Here is a 17,475-nt window from a genome sequence, read left to right as displayed (position 1 = left end):
AATTAAAAATAATAATATTAATGAGCCTTAATGGCCGTAATGCAGTCTCGTTATTTTTAGGGAGTCCGATTTAGTGGAAATGCGTCAGGAAACGGGCCATACACGGGGGGTTTCAAACGGGCCGGATCAAACTTTAAAGCTACCGGAATCCGACCCGTTAATTTTCGTTCTCGATGCGGTGAAGTCGAACCCAAATCCAAATTGAGTGCTCTCTCTCCCTCTCGGCTTATCATTTTGTCCATCGGCGAACGCTCAGCGGTCGACCGGAGCTCCGGCGTTCCTGGTGTTGACGAGGTACCATGCTGACGCAACCTTCACCCGCTTTCTACTCTACCGAATCCTACGCGGTCCTCTTTTTCTGGTTCCCAGATTTCCCGCTTCTGTAGGTCTGGTTCGATCTTTGGTGTGTTCCGGTTTTGATGTTCATTAGGGTCTGTTGAGATGATCGATTCTTAGCGCTTCAGTCTGATTTCTATTGGATTCTGTTTTAGTTACTGGTTGCTTTGATTTGTTTCTCGATACGCGATATTGGATTCCACAGGCAAGTTGAGTCCTTTAGGCTTCTTAGGTTGCTGCCATTGGGAAAACAGCTGCGATCAATTGCAAGATACCATAAGGACTCGGATTTTTTTTTTGTTCTCTTTGTTTCTTTTTCGTTGTGATTGTGACACTACCAGGAAACTGACTGGTTATGTTGTTTCGGTCGCGAAGAGGATCTTGAAGGGAGGCCTGCTTTGGATTCTACAGCAAAGGAACAACCTCATCGTGATGCTAAGACCCACGTTCTCATTCCTAAAGATGCTGTCAATTATTCGTTTTTGCTTATTGTACTTGCAAATTGGGTAATTTGTTCAATTACTTGAAGGTTCTCTATTCTATTGTATTTTCTTGGGCTGTTGCTTGCACTTTATGAATCTGATACGTACAGTGGAATCATTGTCGGGGTCAGCTGGTCCATCTCTATGTCGAGAACAATTTGGTTGTGTCCTGAAATTACTTAAAAGCCTCTCGATGTGATCATGAGAATAAAATGTGTCAGGCTCGGATGTTCTTGAACTTTAGATTTGCAAACTCCAATTTGGTTTACAATAAGAATTATTAGTCCAAAAATCATTGTGCTTCTTCGTTAGTACTTGTTTCTTAGTGATTAGAGGGCCTAAACTAAGTTCTTTTGCCAATTTGATCAAGCAGAAAACTAATATGATTTTTAATTCAAAGATGTTCTCTCACTTTTATGTTTGTTTCTAATGATGCTTGTTGAATTTTTTTTCCCTCTTCACGGTTTCTTATGGAAAGCTGAAAGGAGATCCCTACCAGAACTTATTTCAAAATTTGTGGGCTGAAGGGAAGATTCCTACCAGAACCCATTTCAAAATAGGTAAGCTGAAGGGAAGATCCCTACCAGAACTCACTTCAAAGATCTTAAATGCACAAAAGAAGAGAAAATGTTGTACAAAATGCAGTAAACAGAAAATAAAGGAAGAAAATGAAGGGGGAAAAGGATGAAGAACAATCAGGAACAGCCAATTACAGATTGTTAAATTGTAATTTTACCTCATAACAGGCCTATCCAAAACCTCCTCAACATTCTGTGACAAGTCTGAAAATCCTGCTATTTCTTTCTCTACATAAAGCCAACATCAACAGAAGAGAAATGAAACAACCTGTGTTTCCCTTTCTGTTTCTGAATTCAGAACTTACGGAATACAATATGCACCCAACATCTAAAATAAGACACTTAAGGCTCCAAGTATCTTTTAGCTTTCTCAATCAAACTTGGCGAACTCACACTCAAAAGAATAAATGTCATAAAGTTTCACCGTGGATCACATCACACATCCTGGTCATAGTGGTAGGCTTTTCCTGATCAGATTATATTTATGTTCATTCTATCTTAGTTACCTTGCTCAAACACTGGTAATTCTTATCACTATCTGATCAGAAATTTTGTGCTATTTTGACACTCATCATTATCTTGTGTGGCGGTGGAAAATTGAAGTATATGTATTCTTTCACGTCTGTTTTCTCCTGCTTTTGAGTTTACATTGCTGTGTCCCATTTTCTGTTTCTTTCTAATATTGTTAATATTACTGATACTATTTTGTTTTTGTTTTGACTTCTCTTGCAATTTATCTATGAGAAACCACCTTGCTTGTTCTTCTCTCCTCCACTTCCTCTAGAATATGTGGTCAATTTACTGCTTTTGTTTTTCTTGTTTTGGTATGCAGTTACAGCTGTATTCTAGAAATATTGCAACTTCTTTAATTTTCTCTTTCTTTTTACTTAGTGGACAAAATAGCACGATTATTGGGGATTAGCTATTGAGCGTGGAAGGTTGAGATGATGGATTACCAGAATAACTTGGACTTCTATCTCACAATGTCTAGAAAGGAGCTCCAAAAATTGTGTAAACAGCATGATCTTCCTGCAAATAGAAGCCATGCTCAACTAGCCGACTCACTGGTATCACTGTTTAAGGTGGATTATTAAAGAGTTAATAACGTTCCCCGATATACGTGTACACTCGGTAGCAGTTTAGTTTGAATTTATTAAATACTTTTCTTATGGTTTTTGCAGAAAAGAAATGCCAGTTCAGCAGCTTTGTTGGAGAATTCAATTAATTCGATGGATGGATCTTCTAGAAAATCACTTGTATCCGAACCAAAAGCTAATTCTTCCAAGGTTGATACACATGGACTGTCTTCAGGTTTTAATGAAATTCGAGGTGATGAACGACCATTCTATCATACTGGTAATCAAATAGATGTTATTGACCACATGGTCAATCCAACTTCAGGAAAGGTATAGATAATTGTATTTGATTGCTTGTACTTCTTAGTTCACACTAGGTTCTTTTCATGTAATTTCATTTAGGACATTTTGTTTGCTCAGTTAATGACTTTTCCATGAAGATTTATGTTTTTTGTTGCTGCCACAGACTGTTACAAATGCTTTATGTCCATCATGGCCTGCTAATAGTAATGGTACTGAAAGTATTGGTTATTCTACTTTTGAGCATTGTAACAAGGGAGTAAAAAGCTGTGTTGCTGCTGATATGAAAGAGACTAGAACAACCCAAATTCTTGGTCTGGAGTGCAAGAAAACGAATATTAGAAGTGAATTTGAAAATTTGGTGAGACCAAGAAATGAAGAGCAGAAACAGATCCATGATGCTATTAGAGACACTAAAACTCGTAATACAGTTCCTATGCCATGTGAACTTTATAAACTTCATGAATACTCCATGGAAAGTGGGTTTGTATCTTCTGATGAAATTTCTACAAGAACCCCTACCCTTCAATTCTTTGTGATGTCAGAAGGGGGAATTAATTTATATGTTGATTTAAATTCTGGTCCATTAGGATGGATCAATAGCATGAAGGACGAAATGTGTGTCCATCAGAATGCAAAACATGAGACACGGACTCTGTCGAAAGATATCAGTGATTCTCCAGAAGTTGACAATCATATTAAAATATTGCCAATTGATGACACTGGGATGGACCTTCAAGGCATTGAAGTTGAGCAGAACACTGGCTGTACTAATTCATCCTCAAGTTCAGTTGTCAGTGAAAATTGTAATTCTGAGGCATATCCACCCAATACAACTGTAGTGACATCTGGATTTTCTATTTTGACATCAGGCAGTGTTCCTGTTTGTTTATCAGTATGTTTGGAGGAGAATCAAGTGGTTTCATCTTCCTGTGCAGCTTACTCTGCACAAAACCACCTGGCGTTTGATACTGCACCTTGCGCCCGAGAAGGGATGTTGTTAACTCAAGACTCTTTTGATGCTTCCTTTACGATGCTTAAGGGCAATGCATCGCCACCTAATGCTTCTATGAGATCTATTACTAACGAGGATGATGGTGGCATTTATCCTGTGACAAATGATGGCTCCACTCCTAAGACTGCATGTGTCGATTTTGTTGATGTTGAAGTTAAGGCTTTATGCAACACACTGAATGATGTTCCCGATAAAAATAACCTTCCTATGTTTAAGGATATGCAAGATAGTGTGGACACTTACCATTCTGGTCATCTTAGAAATCATACTGGAACTTGTGAAGGCTCATTTATATGTTGCACGAATGAGCTGCCAGATAATGTGTGTTCACATGGAGGGCTGTCAAATTATTGTCAACTTACTGGACAGAGGTTACTAGATGGTCCAATGGCTGATGCACAATCAGAGATGAGAGCAGCAAATGGTCTTTTCTATCAGCAAGCATGTAGTAATTATGGAACCTTGGTTCCCAAGGAACCAATGCCGGTGTTTCAAGATGAATCGGTACCTGCTCATTTCTAGCAGTAAATATGTAACTCTTAGGATGTTTGGTTCTAAAAGGAAGTTTGTCGCCATATTGTATAAAAGCTATTATACTTTTCTGGAGAACTATGAGCTTTGTTTGATCAACCATTGTCTCAGACAAGCTTTCACCAAAGAACTATATAATGTCCCCAAAATTATTTTTGTCAAACAATATGTAAGAAGTGTCTCTTCCTAGGCAGGACCAGCTATTGCCAGATAAATTGACATGGATTGAATAGGCTTGTTAAGTTACATGCCATGAATGCCCAATAACTATACCAACATGCTTTTTTCTTTCTGTTACTTAATGAGCATTCATCCTATTTGCCTATTTATCTAAAGCTGAAAGGACTCTCTGTTTGTCTAGAAGTCCATGCTGTTTCCTGGAACGGCATGGGGTTATACTTTTCTTTTGTAACCTAAAAACTGGAGGGATTTATAATTTGCTCTATATATTATTTTGTATGAAGAAATAACTGATCCTTCCTCCGTGTCAGATTACCAGATATACTATGCCTTGTGATGCAGGGCCAGAGCACTCCAGTGAAGGGAAAGGAAACCTTAAGAGTAACTTTTGTTTGATCAAAGCTTAAGTTCAATTTATATTCTATATGACAGTTCAGCATTAACCATGTGTCTTAATATGCAGATGCTCTAGAGTCCGGGCCTCCTCAGACAATACTTCCAAGAGACCTAACAGCATAGAGTTGCCCGAGGAACTCCATGTTAAGAGGCAGCATTTCATGTTATAAATGACACTATTATGGATTAAAAAAGAATCAGAAGTTCAGCAAAGGAAACTATGTACGATGTCGTTATACATAGGTGTTCCACATGGCTGGTTCCTAAGGTCCAGTCTTCTCCTTTTAAAGATTTATTCTTTTGACACGGATATACAGATATTGAAAATCACTCTGCAGAAGCCTTTTCATTTCTTGGAATTACATTAAATAATTTCATTTAATAAATGCTGTAAACTTAACTAGAATTCTCTCTCTCTCTCTCTCTCTCTCTCTCTCTCTCTCTCTCTCTCTCTCAATATGGGCTTTCGATCTATACCTTGTCATAATTGGGGTCTTCCCTAATTGAAGACTTATTGAAAATTTTGAAGTGTTATCCAATATCCAATCTTATGATAGATATTGAAAACTCTTAATTAGTATTCAATATTAGAAATATTATTTAAATTTCAATATGTGAGATTGGACAAAGATATTAGGTCCTTTGATGCAATGAAAAAAACTTTTGTGCCTTGGGTCCTACTATCAATGAATAGCTTTGCAGATCCTTTTTGGTTTTCTTTGCTTCTTGTCATATCTTTTACTTCTTCTTGCTATAGAAGTGACAGAAGTTCTGCCTATTGCTTTGATCATATATTGCAACAAACCTGCGATTTTATACTGAATTTGCTCAAATTGTATTTCATATCCAGAGATAGTCTGAACCTAGAACAGTATTCTCTCTCTCTATTTCTCAATTCATACCTTTAGTTTAGAACTAAAGGAACAGAGTTAGAATACTGTTATAGGCTAAGACTATCTTTGGATGAAAAAGGTGGAGGGTTGCATTAGGTCACTGACAACTAGCGCAAAACTATCCAGAGATAGTCTGAACCTAGAGTAGTATTCTCTCTCTGTTTCTGAATTCATGCCTTTAGCTTAGAACTAAAGGAATAGAGTTAGAATATTGTTCTAGGATAAGGCTATCTTTGGTTGAAAAAGGTGGAGGGTTATGTTAAGTCACTGACAACTAGCATAAAATTATGTCAAATCTCATAAACATGGATATTAATCGATTTCAGCTCTCAATGATGACAAAAAATCCAAGTACGCTCCCAAATAGTGGGGACTTACGGTTTTATTATTGTTGTTGTATGTCTTTAGTTTAGAACTCAACTCATTGCTACTACAATTTCATCTACTAGAAAAGGTCATCAGGTAATAACTGACATGGTTCAATTCTGATTCGTTGTCATTTATAACTAATGAAAGTAAAGATAAAATGTTGACTGATAATGGCCATTTAGGATTGTTTGTGCATTCATCTTTTCTTGAGCACTTGTCTTTACTTCTGGAATTTGTTACAACAGCGTCTGGATCAAATGATCACAGCATTGGATTCTAGAGTTGGTTCACAGACAGCATCTGGAATTCCAATCTATCTTTTCAAGTTTCTGGTTTTCAGAAGGCAAAAGCAACAAGTCATCTTAAGATTAACTTTGTATTTATGTTGCTAGACATTCGTGCGTGTCATTTTCGAAGAACATAGCAAGACTTATATCTTGTATGTTCATTCTTAATGATAGTTGATGTTCTAACGAAATAGTTATCCATATTTGGGTGAATTAATTATCTGATCAATGCCAACTCTTTTTTCTTGTTATGTAGATTATAAATATACTGACAGGAGAAGCTACTGCTTAACCAGGCAAGGAAACCAAGGAGGTGTAAGTTTCAGGACCTGTTTTACAACAGAAAATCTTCAAACTTAAACTTTTTACCTATTATTAGTCCTCTCTCGCATGGCTTATTGACCCTTGGGATTCCATATCACATAATACATCAAACTATGCCTATGTTTTCAATGGCAGAGATAGTTGAGGTGAGATAACATCTTGATGATAAAGGGGTTTGAACATAACCTTGGCATGCATGTTACTGCATTGTTATATGCATTTGTCGAAGGTGAATGAACTTAATGTACATGGCAAGGAGGTTGGACCTCACTCTGTCATCCATATAATCTAATTCTAGTGCCCTTGTTTAGGGATAGAGATGTTTGAGATATATCTCTGTGCTAAAGATCTGAGTACTTTGCATAATTAGATAAACATATATGTATGCTATATATTTAGTTTTTAATAATAGAACTATTATTTTTCTTAATTACAGGGATATGAGTTAAATGTCCAGCATAAGAATACTAATTTGGGGCATTCCTGTGGGATATTAAGCTTTTATCATGGCAGTCTTAGTGTCAACAAAACCTGAACAAAATCTGACCTTGTTTTATGATAAGAATGCCAAAATTAATCCATTTAGCTATGGGGTCAGCTTTGCATCTTGAACTTGTATGCATTATCTTATAGTATTCGGGTTTGAATCTGAAAATATGTATCCATGATTGAAGTCTAATAATTAGATCCAACAAGATATTATTGCTTATCATGTTATCAAACACATTATTGCTATAGTTGTTGATTGGTGGATCATTTGAGTCAAAACATGGATGGTGGTTGAGCCCAAGGTTTGATCATGTGACACTGTTTACAATCATGTTTAGTTAATTTAATTTAGGTATGTGTACTATTAGTCTTTTATACTGATTGGAAAATTTTTGGCTCAAAATTTATGTTCTTGTTGCCAGGCCATTGAGTTGCTATATTACTGCTGGATACATTGGAAAAAAAAAGTTTACATGGCAATAAATTGTGTTGTCTGTGCTCTCCTTGATTGTGTATGGTTATCAGAAGCTAAATCCATTATATTTTTGTCGTAACTTCATATGAACTACTAGTTTCCCCTAACCTCAATCTTGAAACATGCTACTTGGTTGCAAGCTCTGGCTTATGATAAACTTTGAAAATGATTTAACAGCTAATTTCTAGGCAGATTACTTTTTATATTGCCAACTCTGACTTATCGAAGTTTGAAATTGATGTAACAGCTAACTTCTAGGAGATGAGCATTATATTTCACCTGCATTTACAGGCACGGAGTGAATCCATTTTGTAAGTGTTTCTGTTGCTAAAATTTAAGAAGAATTTTCATCTTAGATATGTTGGATCAAAATAATAAACAAGCTTTCATAAAAAGATTATGATATATCACAGTTAAATCTAAACTCAATTCACCACTTTCTTTTCTTCTTTCTTTTTTTTTCTCTGTGTTATTTGGTTAAGCATGTTTCATCAATTTCATCAACTCAGGTTGGATGAACTGGAATCTTTTTGATAACTTGTTGAGCTCATACTTAGGCAATGTGCAATAAATATAATAGTTTCTCAAACAAGTCTATCCTTTATAAACTGATTTCTCAATATCCATATTTAATTAAATTTCATATCTTATTCATGCATACTTATTATCATGGAGAGTTAGAGGAAAAAAAAAAGCATTTATGATGGAGTTATTGAAAAATAGTACTCATGACAATGGTAAGAATTTCTTAGGAGAATGGATAACATTATAATGGGTAGATATTGCATGCTTTCCATTATACCGAACTTTTATAAAATTAAAATTACTGCAAGATCAGTAATAGTTCTGATTTCTGAATGCATGTCCCTCATTATTAATCATAAACTGCCAAAGGCATGTATGGGATCCCCAAAACCAAGTAATAAGTAAAACACACAACTGGCTGACCATGTCAAATTGAAGTTATTTTCTACAAAATTAAGAGTGTGCAATTCTTCTTTCATTCAGACGCACTTGATGATCCCCAAAAGCATCTCGTTGGCATCATCCAAGCCTATATGATCGTCACACCTCGCCAAAGTCAGCTGCTTCCTTCACTTATCTTCTCTTGCTCATATACCACATTGTTTGTTTGTTTTGGTCGTTTATCTACATGAACTTGCAGGAGAAATGTCGATCAGTCCACCTCATGGCTTTATGTTCTGTCTGCCTTTGACTTGTCACAGCTAATGCCTCATCATTGATCGGCTACCAGCTGCACTCGAAGCCAGGGGGAGGTTGGAAAAGAAAAACGCAAGTGGATCCTTCTAGAGAAACAAATGAGCAATAGTTTGATTGGATTGACCTGGCTGAGTTGTATGGATTAGAATATTGGACTGCCAATTAATGGTCGCAACTGCAGTTCTAGCATCAACATCATAAGATAAAGAAATGGAGTGGACTAAAAGAAAGGCCCACATGTCACATTTTCCAAGGACAGGAGTTGGGGAGTCGGGTACTCATGAGAAGAACAATTCATATGGATTGCTGAATCTTCTGTTTCTCCTGAGCCACATGATCATTTAAGAACAGGAAATCTTTTCTTTCTTCTTCTTCTTCTTTGTCCTTTATCTGTTAAAAGTCTTGTAGATCCAATTGTTGTGGTTGTGACAGAGAAAAAAGAAAAAAGAAAAAAATTATGGTTTCTGGTTTGTCTTTTTTGAGCATAATAATGGACACACAATGAGTATGGACAGGTAGGTAGATCCTTTTGCAGCTTGCAGCTTAGTAGGTTAGTTGGATGTATGGCCCAGTGCAAGGTCATCAAATGTAGAAATATATCATGAGTAGATTTATGTATGGTGCACTAAACTCTGCCTTCCTAAATGATCTCTACCTGCATTTGGAACTATCAAGTCATCAATAGTAAGAAACACCAATTGCTTATCCTTGTTGGTGATGATGATTTGGGGAAATAATCATCACTTAGCTCTAACTAACATCAAGCTTCTCATCATATGCCAAAGGCATTGCCTTAGTAATAATTATCATCGATCGAGGGAATCATGTGGCTGCTTGTTTGATCATTAGGCTAACTTTAGATAATGTAGTCTGCTGCTCACAATGTGAGTTTAATATCCCTCTTGGTACTAAAACAACTCATCTCTCCTGACCAAAAGCTAGCAGCTTGCAGTTCATTTAAACTTTTGTTCACAGCAATATACATGAGTTGTTGTTTGGATGCTAAAATTTGCCTCCTTTGATCATCCTTCACTTGCTTGAAAGCACAAGGTAGGATACAAAAAAAAAATATAAATAGTGTTTTTAGTGTCTTGAGAATGACTGAGATTACGTGTGTCAACTGTTTTAGTTCTAATCATCTCCAAGGGGAGGATTGGCAAATCAGCTTCAGTTTCCTGCCATAGACAGATTCAAGACAGCCCCTTGCTGTGATGTTCCTCAACCACTAGTTTAAAGCTGGTTGTCCAAATCATTGTTACTGAAATGAATCACTTTTCAGCAATCTTTGTCAAGAAAGATGAGTGCTGATGGGTATCCCGAAGTGTTTGGAGATAGAAGAATGGCTGTGTGGTTTGTATTAACACGAAAATAAGGGACAGTTTTTCTATTTTCATGAAAAGAAGGAAGAGTATATATATATATATATATATATATATATATATATATATATATATATATATATATACATGAACTGATTTATCTGTATTTTATTGACTATATATTATATTTTTTTAAGCCTGGGTTTTTCTCAAAAAAAAAGAAAGAGAAAAAGAAGAAAAAGACGTGTGTGGACGGAACGAGGGTGGGCCCCAAAAAGCGGCGCCGCTCCACCACAAGCTGTCGCGTGGGCTGAAAGCCATGCGTCTCGTTCCCCACTGGTGCACTCGGAGGCAGCAAACCCAACGCGAAACCCAGGTTGGATTGAGCTGCAAAAGCCCGACGGAGTTACCTGTCTTCCCGACTCCATCGGCTTAATTTGGTGATTTAAGTGGGTCCTACACAAAAGTATCCAATAAAAATACAAGTAAGTTTGTACGGTACGAGAGAAAAGAGAGTAGATATTGATCGTCCAGGTTGCCTCTCGTGTTTCGAACGGCATCACATGCCGTCTGTTTCCCATCATCATCATCATCATCAGAGGAACCCATTTAAAGCCCAGACACCGCGGCCACAGAGACACAGAGATGGGAAGCTATTCCATGGAAACCGATTCCCTTCCTTCGATGAGGGAGGAGGAGATGAAGGAGACGCTGTCTCTGGCGGTGGAAGCGGAGGAGGAGGAGGAGGAGGAGGAGGTATGGCCGCGGAAGTGCGGCGGGGTGACGCTCGAGGGATACGTGGACGGGGCGGACGGCGGAGAGGAGGGAACCGGCGGCGTCGCGAGGACGAAGAGCTTGACGGATGAGGACCTGGATGAGCTCAAAGGGTGCCTCGACCTCGGATTCGGTTTCAGCTACGAGGAGATCCCCGAGCTCTGCGACACGCTCCCTGCGTTAGAGCTCTGCTACTCCATGAGCCAGAGGTTCTTGGACGAGCAACAGCAACAGCAGGATCGCTCCTCCTCTGCCGAGTCCATGGATCTGAGCGCGCCGCCTCCTTCTCCTCCCATCGCCAACTGGAGGATCTCCGGCCCTGGTAAAACTTCTTTCTTGGGTCCTCCCCTTTGCTAATTGTGCCAAAGATTCGTTTTTGGCGTTCTACAAATGAGCCAAAAGGTCCCATCTTTGTTGTTCCTCCTCCAAGCAACCCTTATTTGTGTTCATCCGGATAAATCATTCCTAATATTGCTTCATATGTCCACGAAGACTAGAAAAAAAGGGCCAATTTTTATCCCCAATACAATTCAACCAATCACGAGGAGTGGTCTCTTTGTGTTTACAAATCGAGTAAATGGGGGAATTTGATTACTTCCTGTTTCTTGGAAAAGATATATATGATCATAGAATTATTTGGTGAATCTGTTGTAGTTGCCCTCCCATGATCTCTGATTCAATTTCCTCTTCTGTTGATACCAGGGGATGATCCGGATGCAGTAAAAGCAAGGCTCAAGTATTGGGCCCAAGCAGTGGCTTGTACTATTAAATTATGCAGCTGACACATACATGGTTCGACTTTTCCCAGTTCTTCAGGAGATCGAAGAATTAATCCATCGGCTTCTGCTGCCAAGCTTATGTTTTGACAGAGTGAATCCTCTCCTGATGTTTCTCTGCTTGGTTTCATTGCATGCTGCTATCATTTTTCTGGAGATGGAAGGAAGCTGACGCATAGATAAGAAGTAGAGAATTGCAAGAAAGAAAGACGTCTGAAATCACATTGAGAACATGTCTGATCTGCATTCCTGTGGAGTACACATCTTCCTTTAACAAAATCGTTTTCATGTTGGTTGCTTTACTCTGTGGACATTGATTGATGTGACCCACATGAAAGCAGTGCTGTTCTGAGGGGGATGATGCATCCACCACAGTAAATGAAGGATGCTTATACTGAGACCAAGAAAGAATCCCCATGTCAGTCTCTGCACTGCAAGAAGAACAAGTTTAGCAGAGCTTCTATAATACATTGATTTAGTCTGCTGTGATTCTTTAAAATTATGATAAACAATTAATAATCTGGTTTTTTTTGTGTGTGTGTGTTGACACACTATGATTTTGACATATATGGTAGTAATTATAAATATAAATAATTATTTTGTGATAATAGACTAAAATCACATGTGGATAATATATAATTTACTATTTCTTTTTCATTATAATGTTGTCATATTGGATCTGGCTCGAGAATTAAAACCAATAAATCGACGCGAGAGCTCAACCGACACGCGACTCTTCCGGTTTGAAGACCGATCGGTGTCCGTTCGTTTCCCTCTCTCCTTCTAAATAAAACTATATGGTCAAATTACATGTATATCCCTTTAAAAATAATTTTCATATTTATTCCTCCACATATATATATATATATATATATATATATATATATAAGCTTTAAATAATACTAATATAGTTTACAATTTAAGATTTTGTAAAGGGTTACAAAGTAATTTCGAGTTTGAGATGATAAATATGTGAAAATCCCATATAATAATAATAATAATGATAATAAACGTAAATTGGAGCCCTTTGCGCGATGCTCGAAGGTTTAGATTACGATTCGAAGAAGTCGGATGATACCAGCGACGAATACTGCACTCAGGTGATGATCCTTTTCTCGTTCCTCCTATGTTCCTCGCTTCTCGAATTCGGCGTTTGGATTTGGTGCTTGTCGATCCTGTTTGCTCTAATTTTTCCGAGAATTTTTGTCTTTTCCATGACGTGTTTGTTGAATTGCCCAAGAGAGCCTCATACTCGTGATCGTTGTCGTTGTGTATGAGGGCAGGTAAGCAGAGCGATACGGACCATGTCAAAGCTCCGGTGCGCCCCCCGGGATTCAAATTTCGGAGCCGTAGTCCTTCTCTTCTTGGTCGTCCCGACCTTTGTTGTCGGCATCTACTTGCATGGCCAAAAGATCACCTACTTCCTTCGCCCTCTCTGGGAATCCCCTCCGAGGCCGTTCAAGGATATCCCCCATTACTATGACGAGAATGTCTCCATGGAGAACCTCTGCAAGCTCCATGGCTGGGGAGTCCGCGATGTTCCCCGCCGCGTGTTCGATGCGGTGCTCTTTAGCAATGAATTGGACATCCTTGCCATCCGCTGGCACGAATTGTACCCTTATGTTTCGGAATTCGTGCTCCTCGAGTCTAATTCTACCTTCACTGGCCTGCAAAAGCCCTTCTTCTTTGCTGAGAACCGGGGTCAATTTGAGTTTGTGGAGCCACGGCTCAATTACGGGACTGTCGGTGGGAGGTTCGTCAAGGGGGAGAACCCTTTTGTTGAGGAGTCCTACCAGAGAGTGGCATTGGATCATCTCATCAGGGCTTCAGGAATTGGTGATGATGATTTGTTGATCATGTCGGATGTTGATGAGATCCCAAGTGGCCACACGATTAACCTCTTGAGGTGGTGCGATGACATTCCAGAAAAGCTACATCTCAGACTGCGGAATTACTTGTACTCTTTTGAGTTCTTGTTGGATAACAAGAGCTGGAGGGCTTCGGTTCATAGGTACCGTGCTGGAAAGACGAGATATGCCCACTACCGCCAGACTGATGACATACTGTCAGATTCGGGGTGGCATTGTAGCTTCTGCTTCCGCTACATCGGCGAGTTTGTGTTCAAGATGAAGGCATACAGCCATGTTGATCGTGTGAGATTTGCTTATTTTCTGAATCCATCAAGGATTCAGGATGTCATATGCCGAGGAGCAGACCTTTATGACATGCTTCCGGAGGAGTATACATTTAAGGAGATTGTAGGGAAGCTGGGGCCTATACCTCACACGTATTCTGCAGTCCATCTTCCTGCTTATCTGCTTCAGAATTTTGACAAGTACAAATATCTCCTACCTGGAAATTGCAAAAGAGAACATGGGTGATTGGAATTGCACTTACAGGAGTCTCTTTCAAAAATAATAAACAACAGTATGCTGGTATTTATGGCCTGATTGCTGATATTATGATCTGATTTGTGTGACTCTTCTGAGGCAAGTTGGAAAGCGGAAGTTCTAAGGTGTACGTGTACATTGTATATAGATACTCAAGTAATCATGCTTGCTTCACCTAACTTGGGTGCCAAAGTAGTGTCTGCAGCGTTTCTAGCTACAAGGAGAGGTTTCTCCATTTTCTGTTATCAGTAAGATATTTTAACTGTGTTTTTTGTACTGTGCAAATTAAGTATGCTTTGGAAGCCCCACTAAGCTATTTTGGTGATAGTAAGTTACATTCACTTCTTTGCTTTTGCAGATGCTTGTGTTCCTTCTGACCTCAGAGTTTTATCAGTTTGGAATTCGGTTTGATGGAACTTGCACAGTATATGTTTTCATGTGTTCGCATTACCATTATTCTCTAAAAATATGAGGATCTCAGTATCTTAGGCATCAACAATCTGTATAACTGCAAATGCACAAAGTGTAATGCAGTCTGTATAAAGAAATATCATTTATTTCATAAACAAATTATATTGTATTTATGGACCCAAGGCAAATCTCATGTATGACTTCATACAAATTGGCAATATTTCACTCGTGCAACTCTCAATACGAAAAAAGAATAATGATGAAATTCCTGAACATATAGACGTGGCTCAGTCAAACCCCTTAAATCAAACTGCATCAATCTCATAGTTCACTCTTTTTACTATTTTGGTATTTAGAAGTATGTGATTGTGTCTACATGTTGTTATGTGTTCTGCAGGTTTAAGAGTCGCATATTATTTATGTCAGATGTTCAAGCAACTGATGATGATATGATCTTGTTTGATCTTTTTCTATCTTCTTTAAGAGTAGTTATGTTTGCACACACAGAAAGGCTCTGTGATAGTCTACTGAAATATAGCAATCAGACAGTTAAATTATTCTGAAAGTTCCTTAAGTTTCTTTAGGAACTTCTTCTTTCACTCCGTCTCATGAAGCAGTCTGCTCTTTCAGTCCTTGATCAAGGAGAACAATCAAGAAGAGTTGACAACACACTTTTAAAATCTTCTCCAATAGCCCAAAATTGTGGTGTTTTTATTTATTTCAGTTGACCTTTCAGCATAGTCTAAAACTTCCAAACTGAAATTTACCACTTGGAAATTCATGCAAGTGATGCTTATCGACATCTGAAGCCATGCTGTTTTTCTGTAATTTGAGCCAACTAGCTGTTGGATTGTCTGTCATCGATGATCTCTCTACACTGAACTTGATTGTATTCCTTAAATATTCTTGTACAGTCGTACTGTTACCCCACAATTTGCTTCAGTTGAATTGACATTCTCATCTTTTATCATATCTGGTCTTGAGCTCTCAAGATTCTTTTTTCATCAACAACCTGATAGAACCAGGAATGTCATAAATAACAATTCTTGTTATTCAAGTTATTGAAGCTTTAGACCCTTGTTTTAATACTTATAACAAGCTTTTGCATGAGAATAGTTGAAAAATATCCTTTTTATTATTTATAAACGTTTTTATATGGTTGTGTCTGGATCCTTGAAGATAAAAGAAACATACATAACTTTTTCGTGGAGAAAACATCAACCCTCTCATGCTAGAGTCATCTAAAAATTCTTTTTTCCCCTTCAATCAGCAAGAGCCTGAAAACACTAGGCATGCAAGAACCTGTGATCTCATGCAAGAATGATTTATTTCTTTTTTTTTTTTTCTTGACTAAATGATCAGCAGTTGTATTTTCTATTTTTATCTGTTAGGTAAATGAAAAGAATGAATATCTGTTCATTGAGACTCCCCTGTTAAATTGTTTGGAAGTTCAAGAATTTCTTTTCTGTTCCTAAGAGTAAAACTGAAATGCTTGGGACCATAATACATGTTCCTTTTGCTATTATTTGATGCCTGATATGATGGCAGGAACTGGTATAAAGTGTGTTCTTATCCTTTGAGAATAAGTTCTTTTCATAATTTGAATATAAAAGGAAGAGCCATGAGCCAAACAAACATCAAGCCTCCTAGCATATTAAGGTCTGTCGCAAAAATGTCATTCGGGAGTCACCACCACCACCACCACCACCACCACCACCCACAGCAAAGCCATGTGGAGTTCCATGAGGCAAGGATCTCCTCAGGGGGAGACTACTACGCCTATGTCTCTTCGTTGGAGAAGGCTACGTCTGAAAGACCTCTCCTCACAAACACTCACCAAGTATACAAGCACAAAGAGGCCTGTGAAGTAGAGGATAGTTTCCGACCAGCCACCTATCGTGTGTCTGAGACCACCTATGAGGAGAATGTCGACATGGAATCTGGAGACTACATCAAGCGCAAACACCTTATGATGATCAATTCGGCCTGAAAGTACTCCGTATAGTTACTAAGAAATGGATGTCAGAGATTGGCATCTTCATAAATAAAATTCTGGCTCTTCTGTACTGTGGGTGAGCCATCTGGATACTGCTTTATGTATGATCCTCTAGTTTTCAGTAAGTAATTCTTACATATAAATCTACAAGAAAACACACAAAGATCTTGTCTCTTTTTTCTTTGGCACACTGAATGTCAACAGTGGAGAACTGGAGATCATATTGCATGAATGAATTAGAAGAAATCACAATCTTGTTTGTGAGCGCAAGCATCCCGGCCGACATTAGAATAGGTGGATCAATTTGAGGGAAGGTTGATTTGTAAGCTTACCATTGTAATTTTCTGACTAAAAAGTTCATAAAGTTTAAATACTCACTGTCCACATTATTAGATATTCTCTTCTCTACATATTGAACCGTAACTTCAGTTATTCTTGATCTCTATATTTCTACACTTTCATTTCTGTTTTCCCTTTTTCCTTCTTTGTATATGCATTTCCCAGAATTATGGTAGTTGTATTTGGTTGTTTCAAATCATGCTATTTGTTAACCAGAACTATTTCAAAAAGCTAGAAATACAACAACACTGTTTTTCTTAAGAAGATTGATCGATAGCAGGAAAACTATATCCCTAGATAATTTCTCTTTTGATGTTGATGTCAGACTAAAGTTAGCAGAAAAGAACATCCTGACAAACTTTCGTTTGTATCACCTAGATACACTGATAAAGAAAGGTGTCTACTACACCGCTTGGTAGCTTGTTTTGTACGTGCCATTCACAAAGCCATAAGTTTGAACTTATTAATCTTTAGTCATGACTCATTCGGGAAAAGTCATTTCATTAATTATTTGTTGA

The 17,475-nt window shown here is 38.0% G+C and overlaps 3 protein-coding genes across 12 annotated transcripts; all 3 read left to right on the top strand.

The window, feature by feature from the left end:
- Positions 1-183: 183 nt before the first annotated feature.
- On the top strand, positions 184-9,422 carry LOC103972577 (uncharacterized). Of its 9 annotated transcripts, none has more exons than XM_065090558.1 (11): positions 184-294; positions 712-842; positions 2,288-2,478; positions 2,578-2,802; positions 2,939-4,291; positions 4,810-4,879; positions 4,962-5,162; positions 6,700-6,758; positions 7,979-8,042; positions 8,740-8,811; positions 8,958-9,422. In XM_065090558.1, exons 3-7 carry the CDS (start codon positions 2,341-2,343, stop codon positions 5,015-5,017), a joined length of 1,842 nt encoding a protein of 613 aa, XP_064946630.1. In that variant the 5' UTR covers positions 184-294; positions 712-842; positions 2,288-2,340; the 3' UTR covers positions 5,018-5,162; positions 6,700-6,758; positions 7,979-8,042; positions 8,740-8,811; positions 8,958-9,422. The 9 variants fall into 9 exon arrangements, with proteins under 9 accessions (XP_064946630.1, XP_064946635.1, XP_064946638.1 ...); XM_065090563.1 differs by adding an exon at positions 1,297-1,378 and having other exon boundaries at positions 6,700-8,042; XM_065090566.1 differs by having other exon boundaries at positions 2,288-2,463; positions 6,700-8,042.
- Positions 9,423-10,901: 1,479 nt separating this feature from the next.
- Positions 10,902-12,354, top strand: LOC135597524 (uncharacterized). The gene is made up of 2 exons (XM_065090556.1): positions 10,902-11,367; positions 11,748-12,354. Exons 1-2 carry the CDS (start codon positions 10,917-10,919, stop codon positions 11,825-11,827), a joined length of 531 nt encoding a protein of 176 aa, XP_064946628.1. The 5' UTR covers positions 10,902-10,916; the 3' UTR covers positions 11,828-12,354.
- Positions 12,355-12,739: 385 nt separating this feature from the next.
- LOC103971852 (uncharacterized) lies at positions 12,740-14,897 on the top strand. Of its 2 annotated transcripts, XR_010481293.1 has the most exons (3): positions 12,740-12,921; positions 13,105-14,459; positions 14,570-14,897. XR_010481293.1 is itself a non-coding variant. In XM_009385985.3 (2 exons), the coding sequence occupies exons 1-2, from the start codon at positions 12,856-12,858 to the stop codon at positions 14,200-14,202; spliced, it is 1,164 nt and encodes a 387-aa protein (XP_009384260.2). In that variant the 5' UTR covers positions 12,740-12,855; the 3' UTR covers positions 14,203-14,556. The 2 variants fall into 2 exon arrangements, 1 of the variants encoding a protein (XP_009384260.2); XM_009385985.3 differs by lacking the exon at positions 14,570-14,897 and having other exon boundaries at positions 13,105-14,556.
- Positions 14,898-17,475: the final 2,578 nt, after the last annotated feature.

Source organism: Musa acuminata, chromosome BXJ1-11, assembly GCF_036884655.1.
Source record: "Musa acuminata AAA Group cultivar baxijiao chromosome BXJ1-11, Cavendish_Baxijiao_AAA, whole genome shotgun sequence".
Lineage (NCBI taxonomy): Eukaryota > Viridiplantae > Streptophyta > Magnoliopsida > Zingiberales > Musaceae > Musa > Musa acuminata.
This window is presented reverse-complemented; position numbering and strand designations above follow the sequence as displayed.

Excerpts from the sequence above, each read along its gene's own strand:
- LOC103972577 (XM_065090561.1), top strand. The coding sequence starts at position 2,341 with ATGATGGATTACCAGAATAACTTGGACTTCTATCTCACAATGTCTAGA. Across the intron at positions 2,479-2,577 it reads CACTGGTATCACTGTTTAAG|AAAAGAAATGCCAGTTCAGC; the intron begins GTGGATTATTAA and ends TGGTTTTTGCAG. Across the intron at positions 2,803-2,938 it reads TCAATCCAACTTCAGGAAAG|ACTGTTACAAATGCTTTATG; the intron begins GTATAGATAATT and ends TTGCTGCCACAG.
- LOC135597524 (XM_065090556.1), top strand. The coding sequence starts at position 10,917 with ATGGGAAGCTATTCCATGGAAACCGATTCCCTTCCTTCGATGAGGGAG. Across the intron at positions 11,368-11,747 it reads CTGGAGGATCTCCGGCCCTG|GGGATGATCCGGATGCAGTA; the intron begins GTAAAACTTCTT and ends TGTTGATACCAG.
- LOC103971852 (XM_009385985.3), top strand. The coding sequence starts at position 12,856 with ATGCTCGAAGGTTTAGATTACGATTCGAAGAAGTCGGATGATACCAGC. Across the intron at positions 12,922-13,104 it reads GCGACGAATACTGCACTCAG|GTAAGCAGAGCGATACGGAC; the intron begins GTGATGATCCTT and ends GTATGAGGGCAG.